The 22317-nt window shown below is 52.5% G+C and overlaps 1 protein-coding gene across 1 annotated transcript; it reads right to left on the bottom strand.

Moving 5' to 3' along the window:
• Positions 1-1283: 1283 nt before the first annotated feature.
• On the bottom strand, positions 1284-21681 carry SPINT1 (serine peptidase inhibitor, Kunitz type 1). Its single transcript, XM_005438788.4, has 11 exons — positions 21536-21681; positions 20882-21354; positions 12170-12321; positions 10211-10349; positions 8948-9118; positions 8246-8272; positions 7205-7330; positions 6234-6284; positions 5266-5436; positions 4498-4554; positions 1284-3229 (listed from the first exon to the last, which is right to left on the bottom strand). The coding sequence occupies exons 2-11, from the start codon at positions 21309-21311 to the stop codon at positions 3033-3035; spliced, it is 1521 nt and encodes a 506-aa protein (XP_005438845.2). The 5' UTR covers positions 21312-21354; positions 21536-21681; the 3' UTR covers positions 1284-3032.
• Between the last annotated feature and the right edge of the window lie 636 nt (positions 21682-22317).

Raw genomic sequence — 22317 nt, 5'->3', positions numbered from 1 at the left:
GAGTGCTGGGGTAACAGCTGGGCTTGATGGTCTCAAAGGGCTTTTCCAACCTCAATGATTCCACGGTTCGATGACTCAAAGTACCTTTCAATGGAGACAAGGCTCACAAGAAGCAATAACGGTGACTGAATGTGATCATAAAAGAACCGATAACAGTTGCTCAAAGCATATAAAATGTTCTACCACGTGTTAGCTAGCGTGCTAGCTTGTGGATTTACCACCAAGCACCCAGCTCTGTGCAGGCATGCAATAAACAAATATCTTGACTCTGTGCATGGATCTGCTCTTGCACAACAGGTGAAGAACCCAGATTTGGGGTAACATCACGGCCCTCTGGCTTCTGGGCTGGAGGAGAGAGCCCTTTGCAAGCTGCCAACTGAAGGGGGGGGGGATGTGTGCAGGCTCCACTGGGGCCGTGGCTAACACCAGGAGACACAAAGATGTGCTTTCAGGGAAAGAGACAGTAAAACACACAGCCTTCTCTCTTTGGAGACATCAAGAGAAGCAGCCTTGGTTTCGGACTGCATTCCCACACCGTGCCAGGCCCAGTGACCCCGTCTGCTGAGCGGAGCATGGCTCAGCAGAGAGCTGCTCCTGGGGCAGCTTCTCAAGGGACCTGGGGATAACGTAGGCAAAATGGAATGTATAAATATAACACAGCTGCAAATGGAAGGACAGGCGAGAGGGGTGGTAGCAACACAGCAAACCCCCCAGTGCAGACCAGAGCGCAGGGCAGAGCCTTCTGCTGTGGAGCAGCACCTGGAGCCCCAGCACCGCCAGGTCAGTGAGGCAGGGACAGGTTTGCCTGGTTCCCATACATATACATTGCCCATCAGCCAAATTTGCATTTCGCTAACTCTACATTGTAGTGCCTGGGCCATGGCCAGCCTGGAGACACAGCTAGAGCAACTCCAGTTTGAAGAGCAGTGTCTGCTTTGGGTTTCAGACCCAAACCCCAAACCAGTCTGACCAGCTGGAACCCAGTTTCAGGTTACACCCTGCCTTGCTCTCTGAGCGACTTAGTGGGTAATGATCTCACTTCCCAGCACACCTTACGTGGCAGTTACCTCTCCAGGTATCCATGCATATTGCATCGCCCCCCACCCGCCCAGCCCCAAGCCATGGGACCCCTGCTGCTGCTGCAGCAGCAGCCCCGCGCTCCCCCGTGTCCCACCGCAGGCTGGGCAGATGAAAGGCATGAGATAGCAGGCATGGGAGCGGTACCTGCCCCTCTGCAGGTCACTGCTTCTCAGACACCACTCCCAAGTCAGATAAGACAAACAAATCCTTTTTATTATCAGAGCGAGCGCACAAAAAAATAAATCAAGATGTTACCTTTGTTGTGTAGGCCATGATAGGCTGTGGGAAAAACAAAGAGATGGAGAGAAATGATACCAGGCAGATCATGAAAAGCCATGGAGGAATCTGACCAGCCCCAAGGAGACCGGGGCAGATGCCCCTGACCAGAAGTGTGCAGTCAGATTGCCAGCAGTCTGCGGGCAGCGGCTTCTTCCCTTCCAGCCCAGTTATCATCCCCATGAGCTGCACTGGAGAGGAGCTGAGCCATGCCCTGAGCTGGGCATGGCTTCACCAGAGCCTTCCAGAGCTGCTCTGCCCTCGGCCCTGAAAGGGTCCAAGCATTCAAACTAAAGTCTGTACATAGATTTATGCTTCTTACACATGTGCGCTCACACACATGCAAACATGCAGGCACCAACGGCCTCCCCTTTCACAGCAGTTTTCCAAGAGCAGCAGGCACTGGGAGTTTGGGGGCTGGTGCCGACCCCACAGCTGACTAAGCCTACCAGGCACTTCAGAAATAGCTTTTCTGCCCCCGACACAAGTCCTCAGCTCCCAGACGTACAAGCCTGGACAGAAGAGATGCAGCAGCACAGATCTGGGGAGCACCTTGCTGCAAACAGCCTTATGGGGGAACACACAGGACCTCACCGAAGCGGGGATGTCACACGCTGCCATGGGGCCGGGGATGAGCTCTAGCCCTCCCAGGGCTGGGCTCACCTTGCAGCGGGCCAGCAGGAGCCAGGGAGCGCAGGGACATTGCCTGGTGGCCTCCAGCTCACCCCTGTGCTCTGGGAGGCGCCAGGGCTCAGGTCAGGCTGCGTGCTCGGAGGGGAGCGCAGCAAAATCCAAGCTGCGGCAAAGGTCCAGCTGCGAGCGAGCTGGGTCCTTCCACCCCCCCATCGGCAGAAGAAGTAGGGACATTTCCTTTCCTTTCATCTGAGAATAAATAGGTATTTTCTCAGTGGGTGTGGGTTCAGACTGAACACTGGAAAAGCAACCAAGGCCACTCACCGAGAGAAAATGATAGACGTGTACTGTACATAGGAGGCTGTAACACGACAGCCAGGCAGAAAAAAAAAAAATCTAGGTGTGCTTTTCTGTTAAAAAGCAAAGCCTAGTGATTAAAGCAGGTATTTCGGCTTCCTTCCTAAATAGGAGCCACCGGAGAGTGTCACAGAGCCCTTGGAACAAGTCTGGACGGTGACTCACAAATCTCACAGCCCCCGAGAGGCTCGCCACAGGTGGGAGGACTGCTGGGAGGCAGGGCCACTTTGCAGAGGACTGGTGGGAAGGGAGGAAAATGGGAGGTTTGGTGGAAGAAAGTGGCACTCCGAATAAAAGATCGCTGGCTCTGGTGAGCTGGCACCATTCGCCAGCGTGGATGCTACTCAGGTCCAGTCCCAGGGTCCTTCAGCAAGTCGAGCGGATCTGTGCTCTGGGTTTGAGTAGGAAGGCAGATGTAATTCAGACTTTCACTGGATTGTTTGAGGTTAGGAAGGGACAGACATCAGGGCCCATCAACATGCTCCCAGATCCTCACTTCCCAGAGCAGCCATTTAGCCAAGACAATCACAAACACTTACGGTGCCAAATCATGGCTAGATCTTGGCCTGATGCTACAAATGTCTTCAAAGAGAAAGAGTCCTTCAGGCACAAGCCCGTCTCTCAAAAAGGAACTCCAGAAGTTTTGGGGAGTGCCCCAGTGCTGGGCTGCAGAGGGGGGCTGTGGGTCAGACGGGTTTGGTGGCACTGCTGTAGAACAGATGCTCGGTGTCCTCTGTGGTGGAGAGGGTCGAGTTGGTAGCGGTGGTTGGCTGCCGCCGGCGGCTGTTCTTTTTCCTGTTCTTCAGGAAGAAGTAGCCGATGATTGCCAGGACCACCATGATGCAGATCCCCAGCAGCACGGCGATCACCACCTCAAAGGCACCTGCGGGCACATGACATGCTAGAGGGGCTGCGCCGTGAGCTCTGGCGCAGCAGGAGCGCGCAGGAAGGTGCAGGCACAAAAGCCGCTGCTGGCAAAGGGAGAGGTGGGCACCAGCTGGCCTGGCAGCGGGGTGGGTGCTGCACGGCGGGCAAAGAAGAAAGAAGGCAACCGCATGGCCAAGGGCATGGCTGGGGTACGGCTGCCTGTCTCCCACATTCCGCCTGTCTCCCACATTCCGCCTGTCTCCCACATTCCAGCTCCATCATCTCCCAGATGCATCACGCCCTCTAAAGGCTGTTCCCCGACTGCGGCAGCTCCGACACCCCGCGAGTAACGCCAGGTCCGGCTGCCGATGCTGCACTTGCTCCATGTCAGCAGGGAGGCACCAAGGGGGGGCACAGAACCCAGCGCTTGGTCCAGATAACAGTGTTGGAGCAAGCGACAGTGGTTAGGCTGAGTTTGGGAGGAGGTTAGGCTGAGTTTGGGAGGAGGTTAGGCTGAGTTTGGGAGGAGGTTAGGCTGAGTTTGGGAGGAGGTTAGGCTGAGTTTGGGAGGAGGTTAGGCTGAGTTTGGGAGGAAAGAGCTCGCAGCAGCGCTGAGCACGCTTGGGCTCCTACAGCCGGCCAGCCTCCAGCATCGCCAGTGCAGAGTCAAGCGCGATGCATCGGGGAGCTGGCGTGCAGCTGAAGACTAAATCAGTCTCTAGGGTTGAAGACCAAAAGTGCAGAGTTTCAGAGTTCTCTGCTGAAGAAAGAGGACTTACAGCTCTGTGGTGAAAGGACACCGACCTTAACATGTGATACGGTTTTAAGAACTTGAATTCAATAGCTGTGCTTTTCTTTGCAGTCGTAGAGAGGATGTATAAGGTCACCAGATTTCCCCACCGTTTAGCACGCCACATTCTTCACATACCCACTCGGGCCTTCTTCCTTGCAGAAGTTAGCGGCCCTTATGGAACTTGGCCCTTAGGAAGATTTACTTGCCATTTTTGGATGTCAGACAGCGGAGCATTCATGCAAGTTGATGGAAGGTAAATCAGGAGACTCTGATACGAGCTCCTGAGTCTCAGACAAAGGAGACACTGGACACGGGTACACAATGCACAGGAGCATCTCTTGCCACAGCTAGCATCCCACAAAGCCCACATTGCTCCCTCAGCTTCGAAACAGGGGTGGGAAAGAAGGCTATTATTTGCAAGGAAAGGGAAAACGTTTTCCAGGACAGGGTAAAAGCAACGAGCAAGTTCTGTAGGAAAAGCTGTTACTCACTTAAGATAGCACTTTGGGACTCAAATGATTCCCATCTCCGGCCAATGGCATCCGCTTCTGAATTGGGAATAGAGAGGGGAAAAACAATTTACAAAGAAGGGTGGGAACAGGGGGTAAGAGGAGTTTCTGAGGAGTGTATTTGCAGTGACCGAACGCATACAGCACCCCCTCGACAGCCACAGGACTGAGCTCTCGGGGCAGGCTGTGCAGCAGCGTGGCTGAGGGGGGCACTTCAGGAAAGCAGCAGCAGTTTGCCTGCTAACAGACACATCTGGCAGGATTCCTCCTGTTCCAGCTGTTGGCCTCCGCAGCAACACATCCAATGCTCTACAGTGTAAACCTTTCCCTCTCGCTTATTTAAAACTTCTGCCTAATAAGTCTCATTGAGGATTTTCTTAATTTCTCCCCTCCCACTTGCGGACAACTAGAGCCAAGCTAGAAAGTTGGATTCCCTTTAGAGCAGCCATACCGTACCTCTAGTTAGTTTTGTCATCCTCCTCTGTCCCTTTTCTAACATCAGCACCCAGAATGTTTTCCAGCTCTGGGAAACGACAGGCTGCATTGCAGCAAGGTGCTGTAGACCCACACTGCTCCCCATAAGGCGCTGGTTATGCTGAAGAACACTGTGAGGCATGGCCAGGGTTTGAAAGCAGGGCTGCTTTGACTGAAAGCCCCCAAGTCACTGCCTCTTCGGGACCACAGAGCCTAATCTGGAGTGATTTTCATCATTTGAACAGCAGAACTTCAGCCCTCACCGTGTCTACTTACTTGTGATGCCCGAGCATGATTTCATGCATTCTTCCTCTTCTTCAAAGTTGTTGTTGTTGCCCCCACAGCCCCCATAGGTGAAGGGGTCACATTTCTCAGAGAACGGGTTATAGTACCAGCGGGGGATGCTCTCGGTGCACTGTCCAGTATTGGGCAAGTCCACGCAGTGACCTGACAAAGCAAGGGAGAGGTGTTCTAGCCCGAGCAGTGTGTTCCCAGAGCAGGAGCAGCCACATTTTCTGCTCCCAGGCAAAGAGCACAAGCACCACAGCAGAGGAAATCCATGGCCAGAACTGTGGCTCTTGGGTGCCCACTGCCCAGTTGCCAGCTGCTCCAATTGGCATTGCCAAGGTGAGCTGCTTCCTGCCCATAAACCCCGGTAGCACGGAGGAGAAAGGAACATCAGAGCATGCAGTCACGTGAGACCTCGGATTCAACCCCCCACAGGAACGACCTGTCCTCCTCAGGAGGCAGAAGGGAACATGAAGAGCCTGGGCACACAGAAACCACAGTCGGGCTTGGGTCCTCTCTACAAGCAAGCTGCATCCAAGCTGACTTGGGATAGGATCTACCCTTTTAGCCCAGTCCTCGTGCCACTGCCTCCGCTAGTACAAACAAGGGAAAGGGACGGGATGGGGCACAGGCATAGGATTACTCGTATTATGACACTGTTGTGTCTCCCACACTGCTTTGGTTTGCAGGATTTCCAACAAAGTGCTGCAGGGTTTTGTATGGGCTGGGTGCTGTGCCCTACAGGCACTATGCATGAGACCTGCTTGGGTGGAAAAAAAATCAGGCTATAAACGGCTGTCCCCAAGGTTCTTGCTCGTTTTTAGTACAGGGACTAGCCAGATGCCACGCTCATTTTTGGAATTATACAGGGAAGCAGTTTTACCATGACACAACAGAGTGAAGAAGAGAACCAAAAGCTGACAGATGTCAGCCCAGGCTCTCTGGACAGTACGTACCTTGCTTGTGGGTCACATTGATTTTCTGCAGTCTATTGAACTCACGAGCATCTGCAAGAGAAACATTTCATGTTAAAACTTCTCCCCCCAGTTGAATGCGAAAGAAATGCCTCTGCTCATGCGGACATGGGCAGACGGGGCTTTCCTGCACATTGCTATCACGACCAGGGAAAGGGAGATCTTATTCTGAGGTTCTCGAATATCTCAAAGCTATGAAAGGAACATGGGAAAAATAAAATGTAATAACAAGACACTATTCCCAATTTCTGTTTCACAAATACAGAGACTAAAGAAAACAAAGGCTGCTTTCTTATTACTTTTTTTTCCATCAAGAAGTATGGGGAAGCTGCTGTCACTCCAGGTTTCAAGAATTGTAAAAGAGCACTAGCAAAGGATACAAGAGAGGGCAAGAGAGATATATCGTATGCTTGCAACCTAAAAAGCAACAAAACACATACATATAGGAAAGAGATTATGGGGACACTGTTGGAAGAGGGAGGGAGTGGGGAGACAGATTGCAGACTTGGGCATCTTGCCACTGCGCATTTACATCAGTATAACGTCTGGATATTAAGGAGACTGGCACTGGGCAGACTGGGAGAAATCACGGTTTCATTTCCCATGTCCCATCTCTAAGAAAGCAGGTGAGGTCATTCAGTGAGAAAAACATTGGAAGCGAAGGAGAGGACAGGCTCTGAAGTCTTACAGACAGGTGCAGAGAAGAGAATCGAAGAGTATTTAAGAGGCAGGAAACATCCCAGAAGGAAGATCACCGCTTGCGGTCAGCAGTGATGGGGGGGATGGCAGAACCTGCAAATAGAATCCTGTGGAAAGAGATAAGGCAGGGTTAGGAGATAAGAACAGAAGGCACCAAAAAGGACCAAAAAGCACTCAGTCAGCACCTGTAACTTACATTGCACCCATCCCTGGGCAGATACGAAGTTGTCTAAGCCAGAATTTGAAGTACTTACATTGTTCACAATACATCTCGTCCGATCCATCAGCACAGTCGAGGGTTTCATCACACTCCAGATAGGCATCAATGCAGCAGCCGTCCTTGCATCTGAAGAAGGGGGACTGACAGTTCCCATTGCACACTGCATCAGAAACAGTGCAGAAGCTCGTTAAAGCTTGTTGTTTCTCCCTGCCACACAGATGCTTTAGGAAGGACTTAAAAGCTCTGATAAGGCTGGCAAACAAGAAACAAGGCAGACTGGACTCAAAAATAAAGAAAAAAATTCTTTTTATAAATGAAACACTGCTCTGGGAACTGCCATGTTGCCTCTCGAAGAAGAAGTACACAGAAGGTGGGAGCAAGAATGAGCTACTCGGGAAGCATATGGAAATTTTGCTCAAGCGTGGGGGGTTAAATTAGGAACGCCAAACCAAAACCTATACAGTGGGCTTCAAGTGCCAACGGAGAATAGCGGCTACCCCTCGTCGTTCCAGAGGTGGTCCCAAGTGCCGAATGCTGTGCCCAGTTCTGAGCTCCCAGTGGATGGAAGACACCAGCATACCGGAGTCAAGCAGCAGAAACTCAGCAAGTGGCTGGAGCACAAAACCCAGTGTGAGGTTATGGAAAAGACAGAGACTGACTCATTTTGGAGATGCACAGTAAGTAATAGGAGGGGCAGCATCAGACACGAGATCTTTTTGCAAGATCATGTTGCAACAATGGAAAGTGATTCACTACAAGGGGGGGGAAAATTATAACGAGGGTCATCAAACACTGGCACAGTTTTCCCAGAGAACGTGTAAAATCTCCTTGGTCAGAGGTACCCAAAACCGGACTGGATGCAGTCCTGAGCAAGCCGTGTGACTCCAGGCTGGCCCTGCTTTGAGTAGTAGGTTGGACCAGATGACCTCCAGAGGTAATCCCCAACCCGAATTATCCTACGACATGAAAGTGAAAGGCTCAGTAAAGAAATTAGTCTCCAGTGCCTCGCTTTGCACACTGACTGAGTGTTAACCAAAAGCCCCAGAGGATTGCGCAGCGGGAACAGGAGGCTCACCTGGCTGTTGTCGCCCACCAACAGAACCTAAAGAGACAAGGGGAAAAATAAAATAAACGTTGTCAGCTCAAAATCAGCTTTACAGTACCTTCATACCTTGCCTAAGAAGTGCCTGTTTTCTGGAAGCAAGCCCTGCAGGGGTTAGGGAGGGGAAATACGGGTACGGGTGCCCACCACCCAGAGACCCCGGATGACCGTACCCACGTGCGGCAGGCCTGGAGGAGCACAGGGAACTTCCCACCCCCAGCTAGACCATTCCCAAACGGCCTTGCCTTTCCTTTCCAAGGCTCCCGCCTCCTCCCTAAGCTGTGCCTGCGGAGGCTCAGCCCGCTCGCCTGCGGCAGCGCGAGGTCACACTCAGCCTTGGCGAAGGGGTGCCAAGGACGGGGAATTTCATCCTGGGAGCACAGCACTTGTGGCTCGCCCACAGCTCGATGCTGCCCTCCGAACTGAGGTTTCAGCTGTGACACAAGGATGTTCAGGCCTTCTGCGGCCGGAGACACAGCAGGGACGCTGACCGGGAGAGTGCCCCAGGAGCGGGGCCAGATGCGCTGGCGGCGTACGGCTCGGGCTCCCAGCCGTGACTGGCCCAGCCTCCGCAGCTCTCTGGGTTCTAGCGCCAGCCAAGAACCCGCGGTACCTGCCCACAGGGTCACCCCAATCCTGTGAGAAAGAAGGGGCTGATTTTCAAAGACGACTCACCTCTAACATTCTTGCAGGCGAGTTCACACTCCTCTTCCCGTAAGTAGTTATTCTTGTTGGGCTTGCAGCCGCCGAAAATGAATTCCTCACAATGCTGAAGGCTCGGGTTGTAAAACCAACGTGGAAAAGATCCCCGACACCAACCCACCTTCTTAGGAGTCAAACAATGCTCTGTCAAGAAAGTGGCCACAAAAGGCTCTGGTTAGCTTGCTTTGCCTTCACATATACGAAGGAGAAAGTCTTCCAAAGGACTTGTCTGGAAGGTGTACAAAATCTTGGAGAAGGTGAGTAGGGAATCATGGTTTATATTTTCTTACATGAAAGGCAGGGTCACAAAATCAAATTAGAAGGTGCCACATCCATAAAGCAAAAGGAGTCGCTTCTCCACAGCACGTGGGTAAGCTGTGAAACTCCGTGCTTCAGGATGTTGCTGCTACGCAAAGATTATGTGAGGTCAAAAGGAGATTCATCTATGGCTATTAAACACAAAGACACCATCTTCTGCTTAAAAAAATCTCCTAGCTGCAAATTCCTTGGGGACTAGCCAAGCATAGTAGGGATTTGCTGGTAGCATGCCATGTTCTTGTGCTCCTTCCAAAGTATCAGCCTCTGGGCACTGCTGCACACTGTGTACTTGATTTGGGACAGGCCATTAGCATCACTTGACATGACTGTTCTTACATTTATATGGTACCTGCGGTAGGAGGAGAAATTCCCTGCTTAGCTACTAGCCAGCCATTTGTGCAAGAACTCCTTGCTCCTAATGCACTTGTAATGCTGAACATCTTAATCATTAAACAAGGCCATGAAAGTAAAGCATATAAATAAAGCCAGGGACATTTTGATGTCACGCAGACAGCTTCACCTATCCTGCGGATTACGGGAGTTAGGGTCTTCACAGCAAAACCATGGAGTCAACAAAACCTTTCAGGTTTTCCTGTCTTACACCCTCAGTTGTACCCTGGGCTTCAGCCACCCTGGTGTCACTCGGCAGAGGGCAATGACATGCAGAGAGGATGGGGTTACTGCAGGCCACCTCTTTGTCTGCAGGAGGATGCGAAAACCCTAAAACAGATCGCTGTGAAGATGGAGACCTTCCACTACTGGTCAGGTGCAGGCTTTTACTGGGAGAAGTCAACATGCGAGTCCAGTCTCTTGGTTGTGCTCTTCCCCTACTCAGCCCTCCGAGAAGAGCACCCTCCTGATGCCAGGGCAGTACCCAGGCCGGGGGACTCCAGGCAGACACTGCGGGCTCAGGCTCACCTTCCGTCTGCTCAGAATCCAGCACCATGATGGTGATGTTGGTGAAGTCCTGCTGCTGCGCGGTGTCCGTGACAGTAAGCTGGAAGACGTAAGTCCCCGCCCGTAGGTTGGAGATTTCTACCTGATCTTCTTCGTGCTTCTGAGAACGCAAAAGAAAGGGTTACGCAGGAGAAGGTGCCTCTAACAAAGGAGGGGGAGTGAAGCCGTGCAAGGCCCCTGTTCCTGTGTCAGGAAGAAAGGAGCTTGGCTGGAACCCCCTGAGCAGGTGTCGGGCATGAAAAATGTCTCAGTGCTACACAACCCCCGCAAACCCACAGGCTGGTACCCAGCTGGAACAGCAGGGAGAGTGCCACAAGGGTTCATCAGAGAGTTCCCCTTTTGGGGCACTGTGAAGGCACGAGGGAAAATACAAAACTCTGGAGAGCACTGAAATACCTATAGTTTTTATTTTACTTTTTAAAAACTAAAACCTTTTGTGAATCATTTACTTAGTAGACTGGGAATAAGCTGAGTGTATTTAAGAAATATATACTCTTTCATTTGGAATATAAGTATATTTTGTTTTAGAGATGGAAATGAACGCCTGTTATTGCCTGCTGAGAGGTTTCTAAAAAAGGTGCCAGTTATTTTGCCCAAACAGAAGACTGTGATATCACCGAGACAAACTTTTCCCCTACATTTGCTAACAGTATCAGGCCTCTGCTGTCACGCTGCCTTTTTGGTTAGGTTTCAAGCGAGCACAGCGCTGCCATATATCTTAATGTATGTAACACAGCCTGATAGGAAGGCAGTGTTCACAGTCCCCTCAGCAGCCTAGAGCTCATCATTGCTGCTCTTCACAATCAGATGTGGGCCTGATACACTCATTTACTAATTCTTGCAAAAGGTGCCACAAGGTCTCCAAGGCTTTCCAGAGAGTTCTACAGAAGTTTAGCAGTAATCATTTGCTCTTCTGAAGCCAGGATTCACATTTAACATCTATTAGATAGGCAGCTTTCACACCCCAGAGATCTCGGGGCCAGTCAAGAGACACGACTTCTGCTCCAGCTCAGATAAAACAACAGGAGGAACCCGTGCTCTAAAAAGGGGCAAAGTCCAGTGTCACACCACTAGCTAAACCAGCCAGCTGCAACAAGGCCTTTACCATCCCATACCAGCTTAACTTCAATAAGTAGCTCCCATGCCTTGCCCCGGCACGGCCACCAATCCCCAACAGGGTTTCAAAGGTTCATCCACTGCCTATGCTGTTTCTCCTTCCTCTAGAGGCCAGGCCAGGCCAGGCCAGGCCACACTACTGCTGCTGCATCCAGCCACCTCTTCCCTCCTGCATCCAAGGCTCCCTTCTTCTTTTTACTTCCCTCACCCCTTCAAGGTGAGGGTCCTCAGAGCTATTTAACTACTTAACAGAACCAGCCACAGCTGCACCATATCCATGTCAGCCAACCCACCGCCCCTGCAGCCAGCCCACAGCTGTATGTTATCAACATTAATTAACCCAGCTTCATTCCTCTACAGTTCCTCTCCAGTCCAGGAAAAGCCCCAGGCAAACAGAAGTCACAGCCTGAGGCTGGGTTACTCAGGGCCAGAGGAGGAGCAGCACCTGAAGGGGAGCAGGGCAAGGCTCCGCTGCGCTGCAGGGTGCTGGGGGCAGAAGGCAGCGCTTGCTCCGAAGCTGCTGCCCTCCCGGGTGCTCCCACCCAGGCAGATCAGGTGTTGCTCAGGAAGGGCTGAGATGGTATCCTGAGACTTGAGGAGGACACAAAATGCCACCTCCCAGTAGTGTGCAAGGGTGGGGGCAATCTCGAAGAGTGCTCCATAGCTTTTGGGAGCAGGTTTGTGGGTGGACTGGCTCGAAGAGGGAAGGGCAAGGTGACCTCTCGGCCACCGGCTGAGAGAGCCCAACCCAGTGCGGACCACAGGTGACACTGAGCAAGCTGCTTCCTTCCTGCAGCTCCCTACCTTCATCTCCACAGACGGGTCACCAAGGACCTGTTTCCATTCATAGCTGACTATCCCTCGGTCATCCGTGCTCTCTGTGCCTCTCAGCATCACCGGCTCCCCGGGCTGTACCCTCATGTCCATGCCAGTGCGGGCTATTGGAGGATGGTCATCTGCAGAAGAAATGCAGGACAGGGCTAGGGTAAGAGGCTGAAGGGTCTGGTCCTTGTCTGTGTTACAGGAAGACACGGCAGGGGGATTCTTCCAGGCTGAATCAATACGGACTGAAAGGAAAACATTTTCATACGGCTGTACTTGCAGCCTGAGCAAGCAGCGGGCAATCAATACCGTTATTACTGCCCTCGCTAATTTAGTAACCCCGCAACCCACTCTGGCCCTGCCTTTGAGCCGGCTGGCTCCCTGGCCACCCCTGCCCACCACAGGTGCTGCCAGAGGGTGTCCTTGTGGCAATGGCCACCGTGCTTCTGACCGCCAGGCCACATCCTCGCAGAGCAGCACCCGGCGATCTCCACCCTTCACTTAGGGAGATGACCTGATGTGGGTGTTGAAGAATGTGGAACTGACTCTCATCATTCCTACCACCATCTCTGTGCCCTCTGTTAGTGTCTTTAACCAGAGCTACACAGCGTGGGACTTCGGTGGGAAATATCCCTCCTCCGCCTCATCTTCCACCCTGCTCTCCGACACAAAAAAAAGCACACAGATGTCATTCATGAGATGTTTGGTTTTGTGCCATTCCGTGGATAGCTTACTAGCAGCCTCCACAACCCATTACACACTTTTCCAGACTCTAAGTGTAAGAGATGAAAGCTGCTGGCTGCCTGTGCCGGCAAGAAGAGCAGCACAGCACCACGGGCCGGACTCACGGCTCCTTTCGGCCCCAGCGCCTCGGAGCGCAGGCGGCCCGTGCCGCCCAGCCTGCAGAGCTCCACCTGGCAGCGCCCACACAGAGTTCAACGTTCCGTGCTGAAGTTCAGCCGGAGTCTTTCATAAAGGTATCGATCGTCATTTATAAGCTAGATATAAATCACTCTACCATTACGCTGCTATATCGGCTGTGACTCAAGAAGAGGATTAGGGCTCAAAATCCTTGGAAAACTTCTCCATCGGCTAATTATTTTCACTGTTGTAGACTCGCTCCTAGTTTCAAGTTTCTGGAGTCTTTCTGGATTCGGGTCCCAGCTGCTGCCCCTTGTGAGAGCCTACTGAAGTGACCTTTAGCATCAGGCATATATACAAACAAACCCAACATTCAAAACAAGATACTTTTTAGTTCTCTCATCACTAAATTTAGTAGGATAGAGGGCTTTGTAATGTGTTCCGGATCAGTTACCACAGATCCATGCAGAATCTTCTATTTTCTAGTGTCTTACATCAAGTGAAGACATATTCATTCTATTCTGGTCTTACGAATGCTGCTGCCACCAGCAAGCACAGGGGAAACAAACCTCCCCTTGTTTACACATTTGGTGCTCAGCCTGTTGTGGGGCAGGACTGGGGAGGGTCTCTGCACGCCAGCCCTCCGCAGCCGCCCCTGCAGCCCACCCCTCACCGCTGGGCTGGCAGGGCTGCAGTTCTGCTGCACCAGGGCTGCCACTTCCAGTGGGGGCAGCTGCAGGGCTTCTGGTCGCATTTATCACACTGGTCCCTGCCATCTCTGCGCCTGCCACCAGTTTTATCCTTGACACCATCTCTTCATGTAAGTATCGGGTGGGAACAATATGGGAACAAGCCTAGTAACGTTATTGAGCTTGATCTGATCACCAGAATAGGCAGAGGAGACCCAGCTGGAAAGAGGCTGGGAAGACGACGCAAGCTGAGATTCCCACCCTTGTGTCCTCCCACCTTTGGGTGAGGCACACCTCCCCACCACTCCTTCCTCAGAGCTGCACGCCAGAGTGGTGAAAGACACCCAGCAGGGCCGAGAGGGCCTGGCACCTCTTCGTTTTGAGGCAGTAGAACAAATAAATGGAGTTTTGCTTTATTTTCCAGTAGCCTTGCCATAAGAACATCTACAGGCAAAAGCCATGACTGGAGCTGGCAACACCTTCCAAACCAAACAGGGGCAAACAGCCCCACGAGCACCTTGTACGCGGCACTACAAGCTCTGGAAAAGGAGCACGTTCCTGCTGTTCCTGCCAGGAAAACGCCATGAGCCTGCCAGGGAGAAATGCAGCTTGCTCCCTGCCATCCTCCTCCCAGGGTGAGCCCTGCAAAAGGGTGCAATTGCACAAGGGAAAGACCAGTTCTTCAGCAACACAGAGGCTGATCATTAACCCACAACTCCAAATCGTTTTTTTCCCTTGAGACTTTTAAGCATGTACACTAAAAAAAAATAATTAAAAATTGCAGGCCAAATATTTCTCCACAGATCAATTTAGTTACTTTGGGTTGTGGATTGCACGGTGAGGTAAAAGCTTGGTTATCATCAGCAACTTCTCCAGGTCCCAAGTCTGACCAGCCAAATTTCCCAACCCTCCTCACCTCTGCAAAAATAGCCAGGGTATTTGCTTATGTATGGTGACTGCCAAGGAGGGACTCCCACTAGAAATTAAGAACGTTGTTTTCAAGTCTCTCTCCTTTCTCCTCAGGATGTCCGAAAGCTCGGTGAGTTTGGAGCATTTCTGCTCCACTGGGTATATGAAGCTCCCAGTGGCAACGTGCTTGTTCTCCACCTGAGCTTCAGAACCGAGTGGTGACCAAGCCAGGAGACCCACAGACTGCTCGCGGAAGGGACATCCTCCATTCCATTTGCTTTGCTCTGAAAGTCTGTTTGAAAAATGAAAGTTCCCTTTGCTATAATGCTCTTTTGACTATGGAAAGTTTCCGCTGTAAAACTCTGTAATTAACAGGGAGATTAAAGCTTTATGATGCTGTTCCGTGTTGTGCTCTTTACCGTGGAACAGACGCTCCTGGAGTCATGTCATCAAGTGACAACTTCTGCTCCTATTTATAAAATACATTGGAAGGTGAAATACCTTCCCTTAATGATCCTGGAGAAAAGCTTGATAGAGTAAATCCAAAATGCTTAAAACCAGATTTACATGGCTCACAGCGTATTCATGCCTCAGTCCCTGATTTTTGTTTTTTTAAAAATTTCATCTAGTTTTATGGATTATGCAGTCAGCAGTTTGTCCAGTTTCACCTCTAACAATGAATAAACTTGAACCAAAATTGATGGGGCAACAGGAATCGAAAAGATATTAAATTTCTACAAGGACTGCAAAAGTGAGCATCTAGGTGGGGGCAGACCCTGCTGGGGACCTCGCTACATGGGCATGCAGGCACCAGCAAGACCTGGCAGCAGAAAGCACCTGCAGAGCTCCCAGTCTGGGGATTTCTCTTTTGGAGCTCAGGTATCAGCTCTTGCCCTCGAGACACAAATTCACAGAAAACCAGATTTCCTCCATTCCAGTGCTCATGCAGATACACCCTGAGACTGCAAAGCAATCTCAAGGCACCCTGCGGGTGATGGGAGGTTGCCACTCGCGTGGTTCACGTGGCCAGCCCAGGCCAGCCCACCATTGCCCACCCTTGCAGGAGCAGCTTACAGACAGATGAGTGTGGCTCACACCGGGGACACTGAGGCACCTCACCGGGAACAAAAGCCATTGCTCCAAGCCACCGGGCAGACCAGTAGCAGAGACAGGAGCAGAAATGAGGCCACCCAAATTCCAGTCTCCATGAGACACACAACCCCGGTGATGTCAAGCGTTGGCAGCCAGCTGAGCCTGCCTGCTGCAAAAGCAGGCACAGAGGTGGGCAGCAGTGCGGCTCTCCCTGAAAATGCTAAAGCTCGGTCTGCTCTTGCGCTGCTTCCAGGGAAGTCGTTCAAAAGCAGGCAGCTTTCGGGGGGGTCACTGAAATCTGGCCCATCGACACTATAAAACCCTCCGCTGTGACAGGCAAAGGTAATGAAGGATTATCAGTCTAACCTGCCTGAGGAGGGGGAGAGGGAGAAGGGCACGAGGCAGTGCAACACGGTGCCTGGAGAAAGAGAAATACAGGCTCTATCCATCAGGATTCATCCTGGCTGTGCAGCAAATGTCAGGATAAAGCCACACAGTTTTCCAACAACTCATGCAGAGCCAAGCAGCTCTTAGCATTAATTTCTGGAGGTTTCTATAACGGTTTGTAGGAGGCACATGCAGCGGGTCAACTCAACCTCTCGCAAACAACACAGCACGACTGAATGGATTATATTTTCAGAATAATGCAACCTGCTGCTGCCACCAGGCTCCTTCCACCCTTCTCCGGGGTGTGGGGAACTGGTCCGATTTGCTTTAGCAAGTGGAGGGAAAGACTTTCCCATGGCTCTTTGTGCCACGTTCGTAAAGATGGGTTTGTTCCTCCAGTCTCCTTAAATAGCTCCAGAGACAAGACACGAGGCCGCTACAAGACAGAACCATGGAATCATTTTGGTTGGAAAAGACCTCTAAGATCATCGAGCCCAAACCCAGGACTGCCATGGGCCATGCGGTGCTTCCAGTAAAGTCTGTGTGGCAAACGGTGATTTCACGGCATGTGGAGGTGAAGCTGCTCATCACCCGCTCTGAGCAGGGAGCTGGACCGGCCGGCCTGCGGGTGCCCCTCCTGACCCCTGGCTGGGTACCGAGCGCGCAGCTCCCCTGCCCTGGCTGGAGCTGGGCCAGGGAGGACGAGCAGCTGGTGCTGGGCTGAACGGCATCAGCCCTGGGGAGCAGTGATCGGACCTGTCTGAGCCCAGCCGCATCCCAGCACCGCTCCGTTCAGCTGCGCTGGGCCCACGGGATGGAAACCAGCTCGGGACCAGACATTCAGAGTGAGATGAGCTTCAGACTGGGGGAGCTCTCCTTTTTGCACTACCAGAGTTTTAACCTGCAAATCTCCCTCCACAGTGAGGCAGGAGCGGACACATCCCGAATCCTGTGGTTCCCCAGCGTTCCCGTCTCCCACTCACAAGCCCCGAGTTCGGGAGGAGGAGGAGGAGGAGGAGAGCGTCACTGAGCATTTCACAACCACCACAAAAGGTTCAGTTCAAGAAACGGACAAAGGTTCAGGGAGGTTATTTTCCAGTTTCACATCCAGAACTGGTTTGCCTAGACCAGAATAAACTCAGGGTAGTTACTTAAACACTGAGCTCCATTATTAGCAATAAAGTGCATGGTGAGCCTGCCCCTCCCGAATGAGCCAGGCACAAAACTCGCACCAAAGTTCAGGCTGGGGAATCATTTAAGGGGATACTGCCTTTTAACAAACACATCGGAGGCTCTGGGCTGTATGTTAGCTGGAACAGGCAAGGGACAGAGCCAAGCTGTCGTCACCAGCTTATAAAGGGCTCAGAAGCTCTTTTTCTCCAAAACACCTGAAGTACACTCGGACGATGTGCAGCAGCCAGTTTTCAGCTGCACTCATTGCTGCCTGTACCCACAGGGTTTTCTGAAGTCATAACACCGTAAGAGTGGCCACTGTGGGTTACAGCAAGGGTGCCTCCCTCCCTGCGTGCAGTTGCCCACGGTCTCACTGTGGATGCTCGAGCAAGAGCCAGAACAGGGCAAGCATGCACAGTGCTTCCCGCACAAGGCTCTCCCAGCTTCCAGCTACTTCCATCAGGCTCTGGAAACGCTCTAGGATTTAATTTGCCAATTCAGCAGCCCCCAGCTGTGCTGTCTCTTTCAAGTGTTATCTAGTCTCCTAAACATACATAAACGTCTTAATTCAACAGGTCTGCTCCCTGTAGTAGCAGTGTGGGTCTTGCAACGCATGGCTTTTTTGTTTAATGTCACCCACTGGGACCACTAAAGATATATTTCACTATTCACTAGAAAAAACATGCTTTTAAATCCTCATTATTGCAGAGGACATCTGAAGATTGCCACATGGACATACCCTAAAGGCTCCTAGGACACCTGACAGCAGCACATAAAGGAAAGGGATGGATGATAAAGCAGCATATAAGCTTCCTGCAGACCTTTAGAACCAGCCTCAGGGGGCTGAGAATAACCTAGGCTCCAGAGCAGCCACAGAGCTTCACATTTTAACAGCGATAAAGCACAACAGCAGGAAGACAAGACAGTTTTGTCTCCAGTTCAAAACCTGGACCAAGATTTTTTGCCTATGAACATTTGGGAGGAAAACCTGACATGCTGGAAACAAGCTTCCTTAACACTATTTTCACCTGGCCTCTTCAGGCATCCCCAAAGATCTGGAAAAAAAATGCTGTAGAGCTTCCTTACGCTGCCAGGGGACAGGCTCGGTGCCCAGAGGCTCCTTCCTTTGGCTTCCTGCCCCTTGGTGCCCTTCCCCGCTCCCCTCGGTGACAGCCAGGCACCTGCCTTCCTGCCCGGACAGGCCCTTCCTCCTGCGCCGGCCCCATTCCAGCATCATGGCTCGGGGGGCTAGGGGGTTTGGTTTGGATTTTTTTACTGGGGTCTGAACCAAAATTGAGATCTGCATCCTTAAATGTCTCATCTCATCACCACCACTGTGGGGAGGAGGGTCCAGCTTGTATGGTCTGATTTAGCCCTTGTTATTATTTGCTATTCCTCCAGTAAGATAATCCCTTTTCAGCTCTGGATTAATAAATAGTAGCAGTCCTTCATATCTTTTCCTGCCAGCCCCCCGGCGTCATTCAGTGTGAGTCAGAAAGCTTTTGGGATCAGTTAAAGACTGATGCCTAAGAATTTAGGAGAGGAGGGAAAGGCATTTCCCATCGAAGCACAGCATGAACATTGCAGCCTGATCAAACACGAACTGGCGAGCTTCCCAGTGGCTGTCACTGCAGCTGGAGACCTGCCTGGTACCCTGCACCCTCTGAGGGTTCAACCATGGGGTGCAGAAGGGACCAAGCCCTTCGTGCACCTGCAGCGTGGTGCAAAGCCCACGTGAACAAGGAGGGGCATGCCCGCCTCGGCAGGCAGAGTATCCCTAACAGCATTGCTGACATGTTTTTCACTTCTCACTGATAAGCCCTCCTGGGTCTTCCTGCTCCACTGCAGCCATCCCAGCTTCTGCAAAAGGAGCATTAGGGATGGTTTGCAAGGCAGGTCCTGCGTGTCGGTGGGTAGGATGCTCCAGCTAGGTGCCGTAGATTGGCAGACACAGCACCGCTGGTGGCACAGAGAGCTCAGGGACCCAGGGACACTTCCTAGAGACCCACACACGTTCAATGCCAGGCCCTGGGACCAGCCAAGTGAGGAGGGGGTTGCAGTCTCCTTGTATGTGGTGCTGGTCCGTAGAGGTGAGAGACCGAATTGCTCAACAGTACGTTGTATTTTAATCTAATCTTGTGAAATCAGGATGTACTGGAGATGATGCATACCCTTTTCCTCCTACAAAGCATGTAGGAGTTCAGACAGCTGCCAGCACGCCCCTCCGGCCCTGCGGATGTGGGGCTTCAGTTCCTGGCTAACTGCAGCTCCCGTGGAAAGGATTTTGAGCCTGGAAATGGAGACACAGGACAACTACTGCAACAGCGAGACAGAGATTTACCAGAAGGCCCTAAAGTGCAGTGGGAAGGAACTAGGAGGGACGGAGGACAGGAGAACTGCTCCTGCCACACTGCTCTTCAAACCCGCGACACCCAAAGGCTGGTCCAAAGGAGCTGTGCCCTGCTCTGAACCCCCCCGCACTACTTCTCCGGATGGATGAAGTGGTCAGTGTGGGGTCTGGTGCCATTTCACACCTCCAGTACCTACAAGGCTCACAGGCTGGCACATCCCAGCAGATCAAAGACCTATTCAGTTCGTGCCATCGAGCCCAAGCCCATGCACCCACCTGGGCGCATGTCATCTCCACAGATCCTTCCCTGCCATGGGTGGGCTGGTGGGGTGTGTGAGGAGGATTACCCCTACAGATACCCCCTCAACCAACAGCCCTGCCCAGGCATCAACATACCATCAACTGGTTATGGTTGCCAGAGACCCAGCCCCAGCCTCCTTAGCCTTCCTCCAAAACATGGAAGAAGGAGGCACAAGGAGGAACTGCCATGTTTTCAGCGTTTCTGAGCACACTGCACATCTCTGGAGGCGGTAAAGCGTGTGGCAGGCAGCCAGCTCCAGAGCAGTCTGTTTTCCACCTGGTTTTCTGGATCTGGGTGCAATCTTTCAGAGCAGGGAACCAGAGGCTGGGGAAGGGTAATCCACCTCCAAAAGGGGAATTTTCTAAGCAGCCTCCCCCAGCTCCCTCTCCCTCTGCCAGCAGCAAGGACCAGCCCTGATAAGCAGAGCGATACTGAGACACCTCACCGTCCAGGCTGCTGCTCACGAGATTCAGGCTGTGGCAAAATGAAAGGTAAGTGGATTGCGTCCTGCCTCCAGCCCCCGAGCAATTAAGAGATTAATGCAGCCCTTTAAATCGTGGTGATGTGTAGATTTTTAGAGGATTTCACTTTCCAACCTCAAAGGCCTGGAGGGAGGGAGAAGAAAAACAATACCTTTTTCTCTAAATTGTCAAGTATCAAAAACTCAGCCTGCGTTCGGTAAACACTCACTCCACGTGCGTCAAATAGGTTAAAGAACGATCCCCCTCCATTTGCTAATAGCTAAACTGAGGCACAGATCTGAATTGAGTTTACCAAAGTTAGGGGAAAATCTTTGCAGCAGAGGGACATACAGAAACCCCATCTTTAACACGGCTTTCTCCCGACCATTTGGCAGCACAGCCGCAGACAGGACAGCTGGAGGAGCTGCGCTTCCAGCCCCCGTTTGCACAGCCCCATTGCGGGCACCTTACCACTAGAGCTGCGATCCTGCATTGCTCGGTAGGAATCGTACACGTCCTTCCTCAAGAAGTTGAGAAAGCCGACCTTCCTGGCAAACCTGCAGACGAAAGCCTGCTCGTAGAGGCAGTTGAGGAGAAAGCAGCCCTGGATGTGGTCTTCCTCCGCGGCCGGGACCTGCTCCACGAGAGCCAGGTTACAAGCAGGGTCCTTGCAGCAGGCTCTCATGCAGTCCCTGCTCCGACGGACCATGGGGGATGACAAGAAGGTGGCTCCGTTCTGGACGGAGGCGTCTGTATCCAGCACCAGATCTGGCTCCCCTGCTGTGAAGTCATCCAGGCACTTCTCACCGAAGGGTTTTTCCTCCTGCCCTTCGCCGAGGTCCACTGCCAGCACCACGCAGACCCAGAGCACAAACCACGGACCCGGACTCCCTTTGGTCATCTTGGCACCCGGATCCTCACTGCCCCGAGACCTTAATCCTCTCCTAAAACAAGGGAGAAAACAGGTGAAGCCAAGAGGGCCCGGGCCCGGTGCATGCCACCCTGGGGCGAGCAGGGACCCGGACTGCGGCTGAGCCTGTGCTCCAGATCCCCGCGTGCCCCGGGGGGGCCAACGTGCCCCCCAGCGCTGCGACCCCATCCCCAGGCACACGCTCAGCCCCTGACCTGGATGGTCTCCGGTGAAGCCGATGCTGGCAGCGGGGTGTCCCCCTCGTCCTCCCGCACCTTCACCCCCAGGTGTGCCTCCAGCTGCCTCCGGCGCAGACAAAGGCAGGGGAGTGCAGGAAGTGAAAAGTACCTGTGAGAGGAAAAAAAAACCACCAAGTCACTCCCCTGCATGCTGCCTTGCGTAAGAGGAAGGGGAGGAGAGCCAGGCTGATACCATCTTCCAGCGCTCTGGCAGAGGGATGCAAGGCTCCTTCCCCGTGGGAGCCCAGAGCCCTACTCTCGCTCGCGCAGCTGCAAGGGCACCCACTCCAGATGAGCATCCCACCAGCCAGGTGCTTGCTGCATCCCTGTGCTTAGAACGCTTCGAAGGAACTGAAAGCCAGGAAGCACGTGGCCTGTGTACCCCCAGCACTAGCCCTCGTGCTCCAGCGTGGCCAGCTGCATGGCACGGACCACCATTAGCCCGGGTCTCGGCATGGCCAGCTGTGTGGCACGGACCACCATTAGCCCAGGTCTCGCTAACCCAACTGAGCTGACCTTGCAGCCGCACCTACAGTGCCCACCACCACTGTGGCTGTGAGAGGTTTCATGCTCAGTGCAGGCACCCCAAAATCATCAAATCCCTGCTCTTAGGACACAATGCTCCTTTTGAGTGAAAGCAGCTGGTAGCATGCCTGGAGGCTGCCAGCGTGGCAGGAGCCCCGCCACCACCACCGTGACAACTTTTGGCTATCACCCCCCACTGATGAGCACTATTTCGCCGCTCTCCTCAACCTCGT

The sequence above is a fragment of the Falco cherrug genome, chromosome 7 (genome assembly GCF_023634085.1).
Source record: "Falco cherrug isolate bFalChe1 chromosome 7, bFalChe1.pri, whole genome shotgun sequence".
Classification (NCBI taxonomy): Eukaryota; Metazoa; Chordata; class Aves; order Falconiformes; family Falconidae; genus Falco; species Falco cherrug.
Note: the sequence above shows the minus strand (reverse complement) of the source record. Positions and strands in the feature narration are given on the sequence as shown.

Excerpts from the sequence above, each read along its gene's own strand:
- SPINT1 (XM_005438788.4), bottom strand. The coding sequence starts at position 21,311 with ATGACCAAAGGGAGTCCGGGTCCGTGGTTTGTGCTCTGGGTCTGCGTG. Across the intron at positions 6,285-7,204 it reads CGAGATGTATTGTGAACAAT|ATGCTCGTGAGTTCAATAGA; the intron begins GTAAGTACTTCA and ends TTTCTCTTGCAG. Across the intron at positions 4,555-5,265 it reads ATCATGCTCGGGCATCACAA|AAGCGGATGCCATTGGCCGG; the intron begins GTAAGTAGACAC and ends TTCCCAATTCAG.